At 49.1% G+C, this 18,004-nt stretch overlaps 1 protein-coding gene across 3 annotated transcripts in view; it reads left to right on the forward strand.

The window, feature by feature from the left end:
- IL16 (interleukin 16) overlaps nt 1–16,121 on the forward strand; it is a 112,699-nt gene extending 96,578 nt beyond the window's left edge. Inside the window, exons 14-19 of one of the 3 annotated variants that reach the window (XM_010843241.1) lie at nt 2,906–3,992; nt 4,950–5,118; nt 8,761–8,862; nt 12,291–12,549; nt 12,780–12,905; nt 15,641–16,121. In XM_010843241.1, coding sequence (XP_010841543.1) covers nt 2,906–3,992; nt 4,950–5,118; nt 8,761–8,862; nt 12,291–12,549; nt 12,780–12,905; nt 15,641–15,834 — 1,937 coding nt within the window. In that variant the 3' untranslated portion in view covers nt 15,835–16,121. Of the gene's footprint in view, nt 1–2,905; nt 3,993–4,949; nt 5,119–7,828; nt 7,938–8,760; nt 8,863–12,290; nt 12,550–12,779; nt 12,906–15,640 lie in introns of those variants that run through there. The other 2 variants (XM_010843242.1, XR_825553.1) reach the window with 2 other exon arrangements.
- The last annotated feature ends 1,883 nt before the right edge of the window (nt 16,122–18,004 follow it).

The following is an 18,004-nucleotide window of genomic DNA, read 5'->3' on the forward strand; positions in this document are numbered from 1 at the left end:
GATGCACAGCGGTGATGGGAGGAATGCGGGCCAATCCAGAGTCGGCTGGAGAAGGGAACCCTTGGGAAAGGTCCCAGACACACCTACCCAACCACAGCGAGCGGCCGCTGCCTCCGGGGGGACAGCCTTCTAGAAAGCTTCTTCCAGCATTTCCAAGTCTGGGGATGCAGGTCAGAGAGGCATGAGTGAATAGCAGGTTGCTGGTGGTCACTGCCCCCATGCGGGGGATGGCTGGGGTGCGCCCCCATGGTGCCCCTGAAAGTGCTGAGATATGAGCTGAATATTAAAGCTTTGATGACAGAGGAGATGGGATTTGGGGCCAGGGAGACCAGGGTGGAAAACCTGGCTCTGTCCTTCACCAGTGTGATTTGGGGCAACTCAACTTTTTTGTGTGTGAGCCTCAGTTCTCTCATCAGCAAGTGGGAAATCACATAGAACCCCAACGGGTGATTCAATTCAGTAAGTGCGTATTGAATGCTGCCTTCAAGAGTCCCTGTACTGGCTTCTGGGGAAGAAGCGAGGCAGGGGAAGAGACAGACCGGGAGAGAGACACACACAGAGAAAGAGAGAGAGACGAGAATGAATGTGAAGGAGAATGAGAGAAAGAAGACAGACCAGTCCATCAAGGAGCTCCCAACAATGGTAGTGGCAGAATTGGCTACACACTTACATATTTATTGCTCAACCTGTTTGAGTAGCACTACATGCAAATGGCCACCCACTCCAGTATTCTTGACTGGGGAACCCCATGGACATAGGAGCTTGGTGGGCTACAGTCCATGGCGTTTGCAAAAGAGTCCAATGTGACTTAGCAACTAAATAACAATAACCACATGCAAAGCACACAGAAGGCTCTTGGAGGTCCAGGAATGCTGTGAATGGAAATACCTGGCACATCTCTCCCGGAGCAGGGGCCCTACTACTGGAGGCTCCTCTTCACCCCTTAGTCACCCCAACTGAGGAACACACCAGGGAACATCTACCAGCAAGAGCTCCTCGCCCCAGTTTGCATAGGGCTCTCACGTAGAGCGTCTGACAGCTGAGTCTTACAACAGGCCTTACAGCAGAGCAATGCATAAATGCAGGACCAGGCTGAGAGGTCCAGACACACTTGGTAAAGTCCCAGAGTCAGTACTAACCACCCTGGCCTCTGGGATAGTGCAGAAGGTCTCTGTGGGATCATCCAGGCTTAATGCCCTGCATGGTTGTGTAGCTTGAGGGTTGGCATTGGAACAAGACGCAAGAGGAATCAATGCCTTCCTTACAATGGGCTGAATTCTGATACCAGGCACCACCCAGAGCATGGTACCAGAACAATAAGACCTGGGGTGACCGAAGGGCCACACATGCACTTGGCTTCTCAGCTGTGCAGGACTTGGGGTTCAGCCTCCCTTTGTCCCTGGGAAAGAGTGGTGGGTGGCAGAGCTTCCCCTGGTCTGGCTTGTTCAAGATGGCTTCCAAGAAAGACCAACATATGTTCCCCTTCTTCTGACCCCAGTGGTGAGGGGCTGAACTTCACTGGGCATGCCTGATAGAGCAGGCTGGAAGGACCTGTGGGGCTGCCCCAGTGCAAACACCCAGGTTCATCCCAGGTGTATTAAATCAGACTCAGTATATTTTAGATCCTCCAGTTTCCAGTGTGCAGCCCAGTTTGGGAAATCACTGGTACAGAGCTTTTTTCTCCCTGGAGCCTTCTCATCTTTCATTGACTCTTTGGGCTGGGAACACTCCTTTGCTGAGCAAGCTGGTTAAGTCTTCAAGTAGGGAGAGTAGCAAACCGACATGACTTCAGGGACCAGGTGATACTTTAATGTGTGAAATGCTGACTGGGTGAGAGAGAGGCTGTTAACCCCATTGAGCTGGGGTGCTACCTGTCTGAAGTCTTTCATGCCTGCATTGCTTTTCAATGACGTGGGTGGTCCAAACCAATTAAGGCTGTCAATGTGTGACCCATGGCTTAAAAGTTTAAATGGTAAGAGAATTGAGTGTTGCTTTGACCTTTTAAGTTTTAATGAGTTATCCAAGAGGCTACTTATTACAGTAAGTCTGCCACATATGAATGAGTTCCGTTCTGAGAGCACATTCGTGAATCCAATTTGTTCCTAAGTCCAACAAAGTTAGCCTAGGTACCTAGCTAACACAATCTGCTACATAGGACTGTACTGTAATGGATTTATAATATTTTTCACAAAAATAATGCATAAAAAATAAACACACACAAAAAAACATTTTAAATCTGGCAGTAGAGTACCTTGAAAAGTACAATAGTGCCAGCTACATCACCACTGCTTTTACACTTGCTTCCAGACATTCTGGGCTTGAAATAAAGACACTGCACTACCGTCCTCTATACAGTCCTATACAGTAAAGTGCACACAAGCACAAACACTTGTAGAGGATGCACACATGTGACAATGTACACCAGACATATGAACTAACTCACGTGATCGGACATGAGAACACACGTTTGTATCTCTGAAAGTTCACAACTTGAAGGTTCATATGGAGGGGACTTACAAAAGGACACAAAAGTGGAAAGGACACAAAAGTGGGGAGTCAGGAGGTGGGGGTCTTGGCTCTGCCAACAGGTGACCCCTTATCCTTGTGAATGTTGGATTCCTCACTTACACAGAGTCAGAGATCAGACTAGGTATTCTGTGGGAACCCTTCTAGCTGTAAAACGCTAGGATGCTGTGGTGTTAACTCACGCCTCTGGTCCCCTGGTTCTGTGTGTGCTTCATCCAGGTGATAGCACCTGGGGTAGCAGCTTACCCAGCTAGGGATCCCCCACTCTGCTCATCTCCCCCCCCCAGAATCCTTGCTGTTCATCTTTGAAAGTAGAACTTAGGAGGAAAACCCACAACGAGGTGTAACACACAGCTCTGGCCTTCTTTCTACCCCCTAGGGACGCAAACGTCCCCAGTAAAACACCCATTGCTTAGGAGACAGGCTCGGATGGACTATAGCCTTGAGACCACAGCCGAAGACCCTTGGGTTAGAATTTCTGACTGCATCAAAAATCTCTTTAGCCCCATCATGAGTGAGAACCACAACCACGTGCCGCTGCAGCCCGACGCCCCGCTGGGTGAGGAAGATGGGATGCGGGGCCACCCAGATGGGGCTGCCGCGAAGCTGGACACCACCGGCGGCGGCCCCAAAGCTTACAAGCAGGCGGGCGGCAGCACCGTGAAGAAGGGTCCTCCAGTAGCCCCCAAGCCAGCCTGGTTTCGCCAAAGCTTGAAAGGTTTGAGGAATCGTGTTCCGGACTCCAGGCGAGAGATGGCCGCCTCCTGCCAGACGACCCCCACCTCCAGGGGGCGCCCTGGGCCACCCCTGCGGGCTTCGTCCTCCATCAAGCAGAGGATCAGCTCCTTCGAAACATTCAGCTCCGCTCACCCGCCTGACAGAGGAGCCCAGAGACTGAGCCTCCAGGCCTCCAGCTCCTCGGGCGAAGCAGCAGAACTTCCCAGGAAGCAAGAGGGAGAGCGGGCTTCTGGTCCCTCGGGGCAAGGGGCTCCCCCCACCATGGAGCAGCAGCGGCCAGAGCCAGAGCAGCTGCCCCCCGCCTCCCCGGCCACGTCAGAGGCCAGCAACCCCGGCGTGTCAGGGCACCCTCCCCTGGAACAGCAGCCCGGTCAGAAAACCCTCTCCTCCGACCCCGACCCTCTCTCAAGGCTGCTGGCAACACAGATGGAGGGACCCCGAGGCCCAGTGGTCAAGATGCCAAGTCAGCGGGCTCGGAGCTTCCCCCTGAGCCGGACCCAGTCCTGCGAGATGAAGCCACTGGATGAAAAGACCAGTAAACTCTACTCCATCAGCAGCCAAGTGTCCTCGGCCGTCATGAAGTCCCTGCTGTGCCTCCCATCTTCCCTCTCTTTCGGCCAGATCCCCTGCAGCCCCAAAGAAGGGGTGTTACCTCCCACAGCATTCAGTGAAGACCCCGCGAATAGTTCTGCTGAAGCTTCTGCCTCGGACACCAGCTTCTCTCTCAAGTGAGTGTCTCCATCCAGTTTTCACCTCTCTCATCTTTCATCCTCTTACAATCCTGTGTCTTTAAAAAGTTTCTCAGGTTTGCTAAAGGATTGTTCCACCTTTCTGTCTCTCTCTTTTTTAAGTGTTTATTTTATTTTTTCACTGCACTGGGTCTTCATCGCTTTTCAAAGGCTTTTCTCTAGTTGTGGTGCACAGGCTTCTCAATGCAGTGACTTCTCTTGTTGCAGAGCATGGGCTCTAGGCACATGAGCTTCAGTAGTTGTGGCTCGAAGGCTCTAGAGCATAGGCTCAGCAGTTGTGGCAAACAGACTTAGTTGCTATGTGGCATGTGGGATCTTCCCAGACCAGGGATTGAGTCCATGTGCCTTGCAATGCAAGGTGGATTCTTAACTACTGGACCACCAAATAAGTCGCCACCTGTTCTTATGAGCATATATATGTGTGTGTGAGAGAGAGAGGGTGTGTGGATATGAGAGTGTATGGGTCTTGTGAGCGTGTGGGTGAGTATGTGGTTGTGTGTGAGAGAGAGAGAGGGTGTGTGGGTGTGAGAGTGTATGGGTCTTGTGAGCGTGTGGGTGAGTATGTGGGTGTGTGTGAGAGAGAGAGGGGATATCCCTCTTGGTGGTCATATAGACACAGATTTGCCCAAAGCATCAGTTATACTTCAGGGTGAAGTTTTGAACACAGACTTCAGGGTCAGACACACCACAATCTGTGATTGCAAATTCCAGATCTTGGCATTTCATAACCATGTGACCATAGACAAGTTTCCCCACCTCCCTGAACCCCAATGTCTGTATCTCTACGGTGAAGGGATGCTAGTTTCTATTCATAGACTTGTTGCATGTACTTGTGGAATGAACATTAGCACCTTCCGGGAATACAGTAGGTATGCAAAGACTGTTAGCTCTTGTTAGCATCACAACTCATACTATGTGCTTCTCCTCCCTGCCAAGCCTCTCAGAGCTAAGAGAATACACGGAAGGTCTCAGTGAGTCCACGGAAGCCAACGACTGTGACCACTGCACCTCTCAGCCTGGTCAATCGGTTATCTCCTTGCTGAGCACAGAGGAACTAAAGAAGCTCATAGAGGAAGTGAAGGTTCTGGATGAAGCTACATTAAAGGTAGGTTTCTTTTTTATCGGCATTTACAGAGATGAAGGGCTTCCCAGGTGGCACGAGTGGTAAAGAACCCACCTGCCAATGCAGGAGACATTAAGAGACATGGGTTTGATCCCTTGGTTGGGGAGAGCCCCTGGAAAAGGGAATGGGAACCCACTCCAGTACTCTTACCTGCAGAACCCTATGGACAGAGGAGCCTGGTGGGCTACGGTCCATGGGTCTCAGAGTTGGACATGACTGAGGGACTTAGCACTTACAGGGATGAAGGCCTTGCTCAGAGCAGTGTGGTCACCTCAGTTAGGTAGGAGGAAAGCAACCCATGTAGCCCTAGGATCCCTGAAGTCAAGAGAGTTGTTCCCAAGGGCAGATACCAGAGTCAGATTGTGCCCTGCCCAGGGCAGAGGGGTGCTGTAGCACTGGACCAAAACCAGACCTTTCAGTGTAGGGAGCTTTGTAGCTCATGAAGTGATTTCAATCAGAGTTGTATCTTTTTGATCATTTAATAAAGGAGAAAGGTGAGGTTCAAGTTTGCAGAGTCAAGGTTTCTATCTCCACGTTCCCCTGACTGCCTGCCTGGCCTGCATCTCCAGGGTGATGCTGCTTGCAAGTGAGCTATCCATCATAAATTCTGAGTTCTTGCCTGAAGATTTGCCCTGCTCACCAAGAGGTGACTGACCCCAGGACTTGCAAAGGCTCCCACACTCAGTCAAGTCATTCTGAAAGTCCCACTTCCCCTATGCCTTCTGAGCATGACCCAAAAGTGTGTGGAGAGGAAGTGGTCAGGCAGAGCTGAGGCTCATTCAGCTCAGATGAGCACAGCCTCACGGGCCTTGCATCCGCCTGGGAGGCCCCAGTCCACGAAGGCTGTTTACACTGGAATTATCCAGACTGGGAGGAGAGGGTAAGGGGGCATCACAGTCAGCGTTCCCTACAGCAGGGGTCCCCAGCCTCCAGGTTCTAATGCCTGATGATCGGAGGTGGAGCTGATGCAATGGTAATAGAAATAAAGTACACAGTAAATGTAGTGCACTTGGATCAGCCTCAAACCATCACCCTCCCCCAGTCTATGGGGAAATTGTCTTTTATGAAACTGGTCCCTGGTGCCAAAAAGGTTGGGGACTGCTGCCCTAGATCAAGGGCATGGGTGAGCCTGAGAAGATGTCCTGGGGCTCTGGGGCTCTTGCTCATCACCTGTGCACTGGCACCACCTTACCCAGAGCCTGATTTCAACAAAATAACAGAGGCTAAACTATGGTTTTTCCAGTAGTCATGTACAGATGTGAGAGTTGAACCATAAAGAAGGCTGAGCACTGAAGAATTGATGCTTTCGAATTGTGGTGCTGGAGAAGACTCTTGAGAGTCCCTTGGACTGCAAGGAGATCAAACCAGTCAATCCTAAAGGAAATCAATCCTTGAATATTCACTGGAAAGTCTGAAACTGATGCTGAAACTGAAGTTCCAATACTTTGGCCACCTGATGTGAAGAGCCAACTCACTGGAAAAGACCCTGATACTGGGAAAGATTGAGGGCAGGAGGCGACAGAGGATGAGATGGTTGGATAGCATCAAGGATTCAATGAACATTAGTTTGAACAAATTCCGGGAGACAGTGAAGGTCAGGGAAGCCTGGCATGCTGCAGTCCGTGGGGTCGCAAAGAGTCGACATGACTTGGAAACTGAACAACAGCAACGAAGTGCTGTGTAAAATACATGGCTGTCCTGCCTGGGGCCTCCCTGGGAGAGGATTTGCTTTTAAACTTGACAAAGGGCTCTTCTAAGGCAAGTAAGCTGATGCCTGGGGATCCGGCATCAGCTTACTTGGGAGATTTGGGCCAGTGCTGCAGTTGAGGTGGGGACAGTGAAGTCCATTCATCCCTTCATCCCCCCCAAACCCCGGGTCTTGGGGACTCTAGATCAAAGGCTTGTGGAGCTAGCGGCACGACAGAGGCTCTGGTGGTGTCAGAGCAAGTGAATTTTTGATGTAAGGTTATTTCTTTATGCCAGGGCACAAACTGGTGGCCTGAGAGCCTGAAGGTGTATTGTATTTGGTCTGCTTGGTGATTGTCTAAAAAATATTATATTGTGTGTGTATGTGTAGTTGCTAAGTCATGTCTGACTCTTTGCGACCCCATGGTCTGTAGCCTGCCAGGCTCCTCTGTCCATGGAATTCTCCAGGCAAGAATACTGGAGTGTGCAGCAATTCCCTTCTCCAGGGGATCTTCCTGACCCAGGGATCCAACCCAAGTTTCCTACATTGCAGGCAGATTCTTTATCATCTGAGTCACCAGGGAAGCCCAATATTATATTTATATTTTAAATATCGTCAAACCCAAATCAAAACCTGGATTCTGGCTTCCCTCTCTCTCTCTCTTTTTAAATATTTATTTATTTGGCTGTGTCAGGTCTTAGCTGTGGCTCACAGACTCTCTAGTTGTAACTTGCAGGCTTAGTTGCCCTGTGGCTAACTTAGTTGCCCTGTGGGATCTTAGTTCCCCGACCAGGGATGGAACCCACGTTCCCTGCATTGCAAGACAGATCCTTAATCACTGAACCATTAGGGAAGTCCCCTGGCTTCTCTTTTTTAAAAGGGCATGAATGGTCCTGGAGCACTAGTCTGCATTCCTAGGAGCAGAGGGTCCTCTTGAGCCAATGTGCTCTCAGTTCTCTGTAGTTCCCCTCTCTCTCTCACATCTGCCCCTTTTGCTCTTTTAAGTGGTCTGCCTGAGCCCTGGATGCACTTGAGTTTGAGGCCCCCCACCACCATTGAGACCAGACGAGGGTCTCTGACTTTAGACACTGCAGAAGGATTGTTCTGACTTCAGGTGAGCCCAGGTCCAGGCTGGGAAGTACTGTGTGTGTGTGTGTGTGTGTGTGTGTACGCATGTGTGTTCTAGGGTGAGAAGCCAGCTGGTTCCTTAGTGCTGCTGCTGTGCCCCACGGAGCAGCAGGTGTAAAAACAGAGCAGCTAACTCTTGCAAAACTGCACCGCTCCAGCTTGCTGACCCAGAGTTCTCCAGGCTGACCCCATTCCACACCAGATAGCAGAGCTGTTGTCCCAGCTTCGATTTCCAGCTGACTCAGTAGCACCCAGCCCCATCTGTACAGATGTGGGTGTGGATGGGTACACAGGAGAGGCAAAGAACTCTACAGGTTGCCTTATATGCATTTTCTTTTTTCTTTTGTGCTTCCCATGACTTCCCAGAAAGTTTTCTTTTTCTAAATAATGAGATGGGTTTGACATAACTGGGTATATGGACAAGTTGTGATTTGAGAGCAAATCAGCCTGATGTTATGCTTCCCAGGTGGCACTAGTGGTAAAGCATTGGCTTGCCAATGCCAGAGATACAAGAGATGTGGGTTCAAACTCTGGGTCAGGAAGATCCCCTGGAGTAAGAAGTGGCCACCCACTTCAGTATTCTTGCCTGGAGAATCCCATGGACAGAGGAGCCTGGTGGGCTACAGTCCATGAGGTTGCAAAGAGTCAGACATGATTAAGCACACACACAGCCTGATGTTAGAACACTTGTTAAATCTTGATCTTCTGTAGTTTTATTAAACTTGAACAGAGGGGAAGAAGAATACTTGCTAAATTGTTCATGCTGTTGCAATACAATGTTTTTTAATACATATATTTTCCTTCTACAGCAATTAGACAGCATCCATGTCACCATCTTGCACAAGGAGGAAGGGGCTGGCCTTGGGTTCAGCTTGGCAGGAGGAGCAGATCTAGAAAATAAGGTGATCACGGTGAGTGGCCCAGTCATGGGGTTCATCAGAGCCAGAGGCAATGACCCTTGGAGGGCGAAGCACTTATCAGGGGGGGAATCAGAGGAATGCATAACCCCAGGCCCTGGGCAGGAGGTTACTGCAGGAGTTTAAGATACTTGAGAAGCATAGATACTTAACCACTGGACCACGAGGGAAGTCCCATGATCCTTAACTTTAAAAAGGTCTCTGTGTACACAAAACAACTTTAATTTACCCAAAGAAATCTGAATCACTTATGGAACTTTAAAAAATATTACAGGCATCTCAGCCTCACCCCAGAGCTATTTTATCAGAATTTCTTGAAGTCAGAGCCTTAATGCCTCCATTTTTGAAGGTCCTGGAGAGACGTTTAAAAAGTTCCAACACAGTGAATGTCACTGCGTTGAAGTGAAGTGAAGTGAAAGTTGATCAATCATGTCCAACTCTTTGCAACCCTATGGACCACACAGTCCATGGAATTCTCTAGGCCAAAATACCAGAGTGGTAAATACCTTTCCCTTCTCCAGAGGATCTTCCCAACCCAGTAATTGAACTGGGGTCTCCTACATTGCAGGTGGATTCCTTACCAACTGAGCTATCAGGTTAAATGAATGTTATGGGAATTTCATCTCAACAACAATAAAACAGGAAGAAAATTCAAAACAAATTTTTTTCAGCATCATGTCTCTTTTGGAAATAGAGATAAGTAACCGGTTAGCCACCAACATTTAAAAATGTTTTTAACTTTATAAGCCACTGGGCTTCCCTGGTGGCTCAGATAGTAAAGAATATGCCTGCAATGCAGGAGACCTGCCCAGCTTTGATCCCTGGGTCAGGAAGATCCCCTGGAGTAGGAAATGGCAACCCACTCCAGCATTCTTGCCTGGAGAATCCCATAGCAAAGAAGCCTGGAAATCTACAGTCCATAGGGTCACAAAGAATCAGATACGACTGAGCAACCAACATTTTATCTTATTATTGGAGTACAGTTGCTTTACGATGTTGCGTTAGTTTCTGCTGTACAACAAAGCAAATCAGCTATAGGTATACATATATATGCATATACATATATGTATGTACATGTATACATATATACATCCTTCTTGGATTTCCCTCCCAACTCCCCACCCCATCCCACCCATCCAGGTCATCACAGAGCACTGACCTGAGCTCCCTGTTCTTGACATACATATGCCACCAACGTTTAGACAAGAATGATTTATGACCACAGGAGCCTTTGCCAAAGGCTTTACAGGAAGGATTGAAGGTCTGGCTGTGATACATAGCACAGCACATCTAGATGGAAAGAGGTCCCACCTGGACAGAAAGAGGCCTTGGGCAGGCAGGTGTGGTACAGGAGGCTGTTTTCCTGGGTTTGCCCACTGGGAGATAGGTGTGTTAACACCTATCTGGTGAAGCAGGTCTGACGGTTGACGGCGGGCGGTGGGGCCCAGCTGGAAAGGTCAGGAAGCTGTTTCTGTTGCTATTCACAGAGCACAGCTCAGAATGTGCCCGAGGCTTCAGATCTCGAGGTCCAGCCCCCTGTTCTCGCAGGACCAGCTGGTACCCAGAGTAACTTGGCACACTGCTTTCAGTCATGTGTGAGCAGCAACTTCCTTCTTTGCAAGCAAGCTCTCCACCACAAAAAAGCACATAAAACCAATGAGGACCTATTTCTGACACTGAGCACTGGTAGATCACCGTAAAGACGTTCTGGACGGCACAGGCTGCTTCCTAATTGAAGAGCAGAAAAGATAGCTTGCCTGTGGGAACAACACTTTGGATCTGTGGGTCTGCCCTGGAGGGGGTAGTTTTCTGCACCCATGTCGGCCGCCACCGCTGACACTGCCTCAAAAGCCAGGAGCGGTACACATCGGCTGATCCTATGCACCAAGCTTCCCCATTCTCCTTCCATGTTTGAGCGCTTCTGTTCCTTTCCAGATTCGTTCAAAGAGAACTAATGTTGAGTACCGTCCATTACCAAGAACAAGCTGGGCTCCCACTGACATGTGCAGGTTTTCTTCCCCATGCCTCAGGACGGGGGATCGTTGGCTTGTATGCTTCATTTGTGGAGGATGGATGGAGATGCAGAACAGATTCTCCTCCTACTCGGGTCTTGTAATCAGAGGATCTTGACCACGTCTGACCCCATAACAGAATTTTTCCAACACTGAAACTGTTTAGAGAAACAAAGAACCTTGATCAGAGGATAACAGCAAAACAACACATAGCACAGTTCAGCGATTGGCCACTCGTGCTGTCATTCAGTCCTCCTAATTAAGCACGTTAGAATTTACATCATTAAAAAGGTAGAGGCAGGTCTTGCCTGGGAGTCCAGTGGTTAAGACTCTGTGCCTCCATTGCAGAGGGGGTGGGTTTGATCCTGAGTCAGGGAACTAAGATCCCACATACCGTGGGGCCAAAAAATAAAAAGGCCTATACACGTAAAAAAAAAATGTATTACAGGAAAAAAAAAAGAAGATGACTGCAGCAAAGACATGAGATTTTTTTTTTTTTTTAATCCTACACTTTTTCAGAAAAGGAACCTAGGTGGGGATGGTCTCTTTTAACTGGAATTAAGGATCAGAATTTCTAGGGGAAGAGCTTTAAAAATATATAGACTTCCTAGGAAGGAATTCTGCATTCTGTGAAATATGTGGCCTGAGAATTTCTCTATGAAAAAAAGAATGCTTTGCTGAATCTTTTGGGGATCACTATATTATATGGCCTGTTCTTAGAGAACTATCATGCCAGCCTGCACTGTAGAGTCTCTAATATTTTTTTTAAACAGTAGACATTTTCAGAGCTTGTATTTTATCCAACGTTCTTAATTTTCTTAGACCTTGGAAACTTTTCTAACACAGTATCTATTAATATGTCACAAAATCAGTGCTTGAAGAAAGTTTCCTGGGAGAATGCTGATGCAGAGCACAAAGGGCAAAAGAGTGTGACCAAATGTTAACTAGGATTGAAGCAATACAGTCTAGGATGTTGTGTTGGGAAGAATTTTGAGGGCCAGTCTGGCCATTTTTGCTAATGATCTCTGCTCTGGGTAGAGAAGGGAGTGAACCTGGCTAGTGGCTCTGAGCTAGGACACCTTTCATTTTATTTTCTTTGGAAGAATCTTCTGGGCTTCCTGGTGGCTCAGTGGTAAAGAACCTGCCTGCCAATGCATGAGACATAGGTTTGATTCCCGGGTGGGGAAGATGCACAGGAGAAGGAAGTGGCAACCCATTCTAGTATTCTTGCCTGGAAAATCCCATGGACATAGGAGCCTAATAGGCTATAGTTCATGGGGTCACAAAAGAGGTGGTCGCTTAGCAACTAAACAACAAGAACCTAGGTTTAACTGGTCGTGATCCTCCTCCAGCAAGAATCCAGATCCAATATGGTAAGTCCTGGGTCCTGACCTCCTCTGGTTTGCTCAGGTTCACAGGGTGTTCCCTAATGGGCTGGCCTCCCAGGAAGGGACCATTCAGAAGGGCAATGAGGTTCTCTCCATCAACGGCAAATCTCTCAAAGGAGCCACGCACAATGATGCCCTGGCTATCCTCCGCCAAGCTCGGGAGCCCAGGCAAGCTGTGATCGTCACCAGGAGGCCGACTCTGGAGGCCACGACCGACCTCAACTCCTCCACTGATTCCTCAGGTTCAGCCTCTGTGACCAGTGATGTCTCCATAGAATCCGGTAAGCTCTCCTTGCCTGGTAGAAGCCTTGTGGGCCACATCACTTTTGGATGCGTGAGGCCTGTGCTGGCAGAGCCATTAAGTCATTCCTGGTCCTCAGAACACTTAGCCAGCCGGGTGATGCACACATGGGTGAATTCGCACATGTGCACAAGTTCCCTGGCAGCATCAGCCAGGCTCACCTGATACCCAGAAGAAGAGCATCCCTAACAAACCTCTGTGTTTTCTCAGCAGCAGAGGCCACAGTCTGCACGGTGACCCTGGAAAAGACCTCTGCGGGACTGGGCTTCAGCCTGGAAGGAGGGAAGGGCTCCCTACATGGGGACAAGCCTCTGACAGTTAACAGGATCTTCAAAGGTGTGATGTGGGTCCCCTTTTGGCTTCAGCTCCAGGCTTCTGAGGGCCCTACAGGACTTATCGGTTTCCCACAACCCCAGGCCCTCTTGAGAGGCAGGCAGACCTCTTATGAACTTGACTTTGCTTTTCTCCCTCTTCTCCTTGGCTCAGACATCCCCGTAATCCTTCTGTTTTGCTGGGTCTTGTAAATGACCCAGCCTGCTCTGACTTCAGCCTGGCAGGGATGGGACCAAGGTGAAGTACATGAGGCCCTGAGTGCCGTTTTTTTAATTTTTAAAAATTATTTATTATTTATTTATGTTGGCTATGCTGAGTGTTTATTGCTCCTCGTGGGCTTTCTCTAGTTGCAGAGAGCCGGCTACTCTCTAGTTGCGGTGGCCAGGCATCTCATTGTGGTGGCTTCTCTCACTGCAGAGCTGGGGCTCTAGAGCAGTCGGGCTTAGTAGTTGTGGTGCACAGGCTTAATTGCCCCTTGGCATATGGAATCTTCCTGGACAGGAAGATTCTTATCCACTGGTCCACCAGGGAAGTCCTGGGTGCAATATTGAAGGGGGTGCCGAAATATTCAGTAATCAAGATACAGACTGTTTCAATGCAATATTTTTTTAAATTGAAATTAATTTAAAAAGCCCACAATGAACAAAACACAGAGTCCGACTTCCTAGCCTCACTCACCTCATTCTAATCCTGGACCCGTCAGCTCCTACTGCTATTCAAAATGTTGAGATTTTGTTCATCATGGACTGGGGAGCAAGCCAACCCTAGTTGGAGGTTACTTGGGTTTTCCTGGGAAGATAATGAATGGCCTGCAGCTGTCACATACAATCACCCCTGATTCTTCACTGCTTCTCAAGCTGGACCCCCTGAGTCCCAGAGCCAGGAGTTGTAGACAAGGGGTCACGTGGTCTGGGATCTGGTCCAGTTCTGCTTCTTTTTTAAAATTTTTGGTATGCTGGGTCTTCATTGCTGTATGCACGCTTTTCTCTAGTTGCAAGCGCACAGGCTTCTCATTACAGTGGTGTCTCGTTGCAGAGCACCTGCTCCAGAACACGAAGGCTTCAATAGTAGCAGCACGTGAGGCTCCCAAGCTCTAAAGCACAGGCTCAGAAGTTGTGGTCTGTGGGCTTAGTTGCTCCACAGTATGTGGGATCTTCCTGGATCAGGGATCAAACCCATATCTCCTGCATTGACAGGCAGATTCTTTACCACTAAGCCACCAGGGAAGCCCTCCAGCTCTGCTTCCAACTGCCAAGTGACTATTGTCTTCTGGGCCTGAGGCTCCTGATCTATAAGAAGAGCTGTGGGTGTATGTCTTTGGGCTCTTAGTGTTGAGACTCAAAGGCCCTCCTAGCTCTGCTCCCTGTCCCCCAGGGAGCCCCCACTGCAGACTGGTTTTGTTTCTGGGAGGTCTGCTATAACTGCTGAACCACAGCGGGAAGAACTGAGGCTCACATGGGAGCTTCCGAAGGATTCTGTGTTTACTCCAACTCTGGAAAAGCTATATATACATAATATATATATATATATATATATATAAATAGAATTGCTTTTTTTTTATCCTTAACCAAAACTTCACCTTATTTATTTATGGCTGCATCAGGTCTTAGTTATGGCACATGGGCTTCTCTCTAATTGTGTCATGCAGGGCTTAGTTGGCATACAGGCTTAGTTGCCCCAAGGCCTGTGGGGATCTTAGGTCCCCAACCTCATCCCCTGCATTGCAAGGTGAATTCTTAATCTCTGGACCACGCAGGAAGTCCTCAATTCTGAGAAAGATATTTTTAACTTTTTATTTTAATTTTTGACCACACTGCACAGCCTGTGTGTGTGTGTGCTCAGTCATGTCTGACTCTTTGCAACCCCATGGACTGTAGCCTGCCAGGTTCCTCTGTCTATGGGATTTCCCAGGTAAGAACACTGGAGTGGGTTGCTATTTCCTTGCAGAATCTTAATTACCAATCAGGGATTGAACCCACACCCCTTGCAGTGGAAGCTTGAAGTCTTAACTGCTGGACTACCAGGGAATTCCCAATATTTCTAACTTTTGAAAGTCAACTTGAGATGAGCATAGGTCTCCAAGCCCCTGGACCTGGATTCTAGTGTTAGTTCTGCCACCAATGGCAGCACGACCTTAGGCGAGTCACTTCACCATCTTGGTCCCATTTGCTTACACGGGGATGAGTCTGCCAGCTGCAGCCAAGGGACGTGGTCTCTAGAGCCACAAAGTCTGGTTCAAACCTAGACCCACCATGCAGCAGCTTCGAAGCTCAGGTGAGTTACTTGAGTCCTTGGTTTCCTCCCACGTGAAAAGGGAACAGTAACAGAGCTACTAGAGTCCTAGAACTCTTGCCATAAATGCTGAGTGTTAACACAAAGCCTGTGATATATAACTGCCCAGTATATTTTAGCTTTTTTGTTTTTCTTTTTTTTTGAGAAATGTCTGTTTAGATGCTTGGTCTGTTTTATTTATTTATTGGCCACACTGCACAACACACAAGATCTTAGTTCCCTGACCAAGGACTGAACCTGTGCCCCCTGCACTGGAAGGTGACGTCTTAACCAGTGGACCACCAGGGAAGTCCTGGGATGCCTCACTTTAGATCGACCACTGAGCTCCGGAGGGACAGGCTCCAGTTCCCTTCTGAGCTGTCCTGGCTCCTCAGAGACCAAGGGTAGGTGCTGACTACTTGTTCCCTTGTCACCCAAGGCACCCACTCTCTCCTCTCTCATCCCAGGGCTGGCCTCAGAACAGAGTGACACAGTCCAGCCGGGAGATGAAATCTTACACCTGGCCGGCACTGCCATGCAGGGCCTCACGCGGTTTGAAGCCTGGAACATCATCAAGGCGTTGCCTGATGGACCTGTGACGATCGTCCTCAGGAGGAAAAGCCTGCAGTCCAAGGGGACCCCAGCTGCTGGAGATCCTTAGGCCCAGCACCGGTGTGGACGCCAGAGCCTACCACATGCAGGTCCCCAAACTGCTAATTCTCAGGGTCACGGCTAACCCCACCCAATGGCGGAATGCACAGGTGTGCTTCCCGGTGGCTGCTTGCCCAGGTCTGGACCTTCTGGGACCCCACCCAGTAAGAGGGCGATCCCAGAAGTTAGGGCACAGTCACAGTGGGGTGGCTGATACAAACGACAGACTGCATCTAGAGAGCTTAGTGATAATACTGTGGTGCTGTAAATAAATTGGATATATGATTGGATATGAAATCCTTGGCTTGCTCTGCAGGTTTTCTAAGGCCTGTCTCTGGGTGACAATCCACCCCAACCTTGTTTTTCTCATCAGTCTGCAATGCTGGCCTGCTTGGAGGGGGTTCCCTTCATCCTGCTCCACTTGACATCAGCTGGCACCAACTCACAGGCTGGAGGCTAGAGCCACTGGAAGGGTCACTCACTCACACATGGGTCCCTGAGGCTGGCTGCTGGCTAGGAACTCAGCTGGAGCCATTGGCCTGCACACTTGCAGGTGGCCTCTCCCTATGGCCAGGGCTTCCTCAAATACATGACTGGATGTCCTCTGAGAGTGTGAGAGCCAGGTAGGAGCTGCATCCTTGATATGACCTCATCTCTAAAGTTGAAGAGCATCACTTCTCTTGTGCTCCATCAGTCAGAGCTGGCCCAGATCTGCTCAGGTTTAAGGGGAGGGAAAAGGTGGCTTGGGCTGTTTTTGGAAAATATGGTCTATCACATAGCGCATTTGCAAAACTGTTTTTGGTTGGGGTTGGAGAAGTGCTCCTAGCCGGGGTGGTACCCAGTGACAGAGCAATAAACAGACAAGTGCAACTCCATGTGTGCTCAGCTGTGCCAACAGAATAGACTGGCCTGAGTTTGAGAGGGTGAAATATACATGGCTGCCATTCACCTCCTATGTGCCAAGCACCGTGTTGGTGTTAAGTGGACACTGTCTTCAGTAATCACAGTAGTGTCTACAGAGTGTGACATCATCCTGTTATATAGATGAGAACACTGAGACCCAAAGACAGTAAGAAACTTGTCCAGCTGGTAAATGATACAAAGAGTCCTTTCTTCTGTGATTTGGTAGAGACCAATAGGCCAAGATGGGGCTTCCCCAATGGTTCAGCAGGTAAAGAATCTGCCTGCAATACAGGAGACACAAGAGACTTGGGTTCGATTCCTAGTTCAATTCCCTGCAGGAGGGCATGGCAACCCACTCTAGTATTCTTGCCTGGGGAATGCCATGGACAGAGGAGCCTGGCGGGCCACAGTCCATAAGTTCACAAAGAGTCGGGCACAACTGAGCAACCAAGCACGTGCACAACAGGCCAAGATGTTTTTAAATGCAGACAGAACATTGTAGGGAAACTACCTCTGTGTGCCTGATCAAAGGGATATTTGGTTTGGTCATTACTTAATGCCTGATTGTTGAGATTGGGGCAAGGAAATTGATTAGCAACACCTAGTATTGTTGCTGGAGAATCCCATGGATGGAGGAGCCTGGTGGGCTGCAGTCCATGGGGTCGCTAAGAGTCGGACACGACTGAGTGACTTCCCTTTTACTTTTCACTTTCATGCATTGGAGAAGGAAATGGCAACCCACTCCAGTGTTCTTGCCTGGAGAATCCCAGGGACGGGGGAGCCTGGTGGGCTGCCATCTACGGGGTCACACAGAGTCGGACACGACTGACGTAACTTAGCAGCAGCAGCAGCAGTATCCCCTGACCGGGGCTTCTTTGGTGGCTCAGCAGTAATCAATCTGCCTGCCAATGCAAGAGACATGGGTTTGATCTCTGGGTTGGGAAGCTCCCCTGGAGAAGGAAATGGCAACCCACTCCAGTATTCTTGCCTGGGAAAGCCCATGGATTTGGTAACAGCACTATGGCCCTACCAGGGCTTGGAGGCCAGAAGACTCCTGCTCCACCTTCCATAACCAAGGACAAGAAAAGGCAAATGCCCAAGGGAAGGAAGGTTCTCCTCAAATCCCACTTATAGGCTTGCTCCATCCAGAATCAATTCCAGAGTGCTTCCAGGGTCAGATTGAAACTGCCTGGTTTCCCTGGGGCACATGAAATTTAACTCATGCAGGGGAAAAAGAAAGAAAACTGATTTCAATAAAAGAGACAACAAAAGGAATA

This window comes from Bison bison, unplaced genomic scaffold (genome assembly GCF_000754665.1).
Source record: "Bison bison bison isolate TAMUID 2011002044 unplaced genomic scaffold, Bison_UMD1.0 scf7180017864181, whole genome shotgun sequence".
NCBI classification, from domain to species: domain Eukaryota; kingdom Metazoa; phylum Chordata; class Mammalia; order Artiodactyla; family Bovidae; genus Bison; species Bison bison.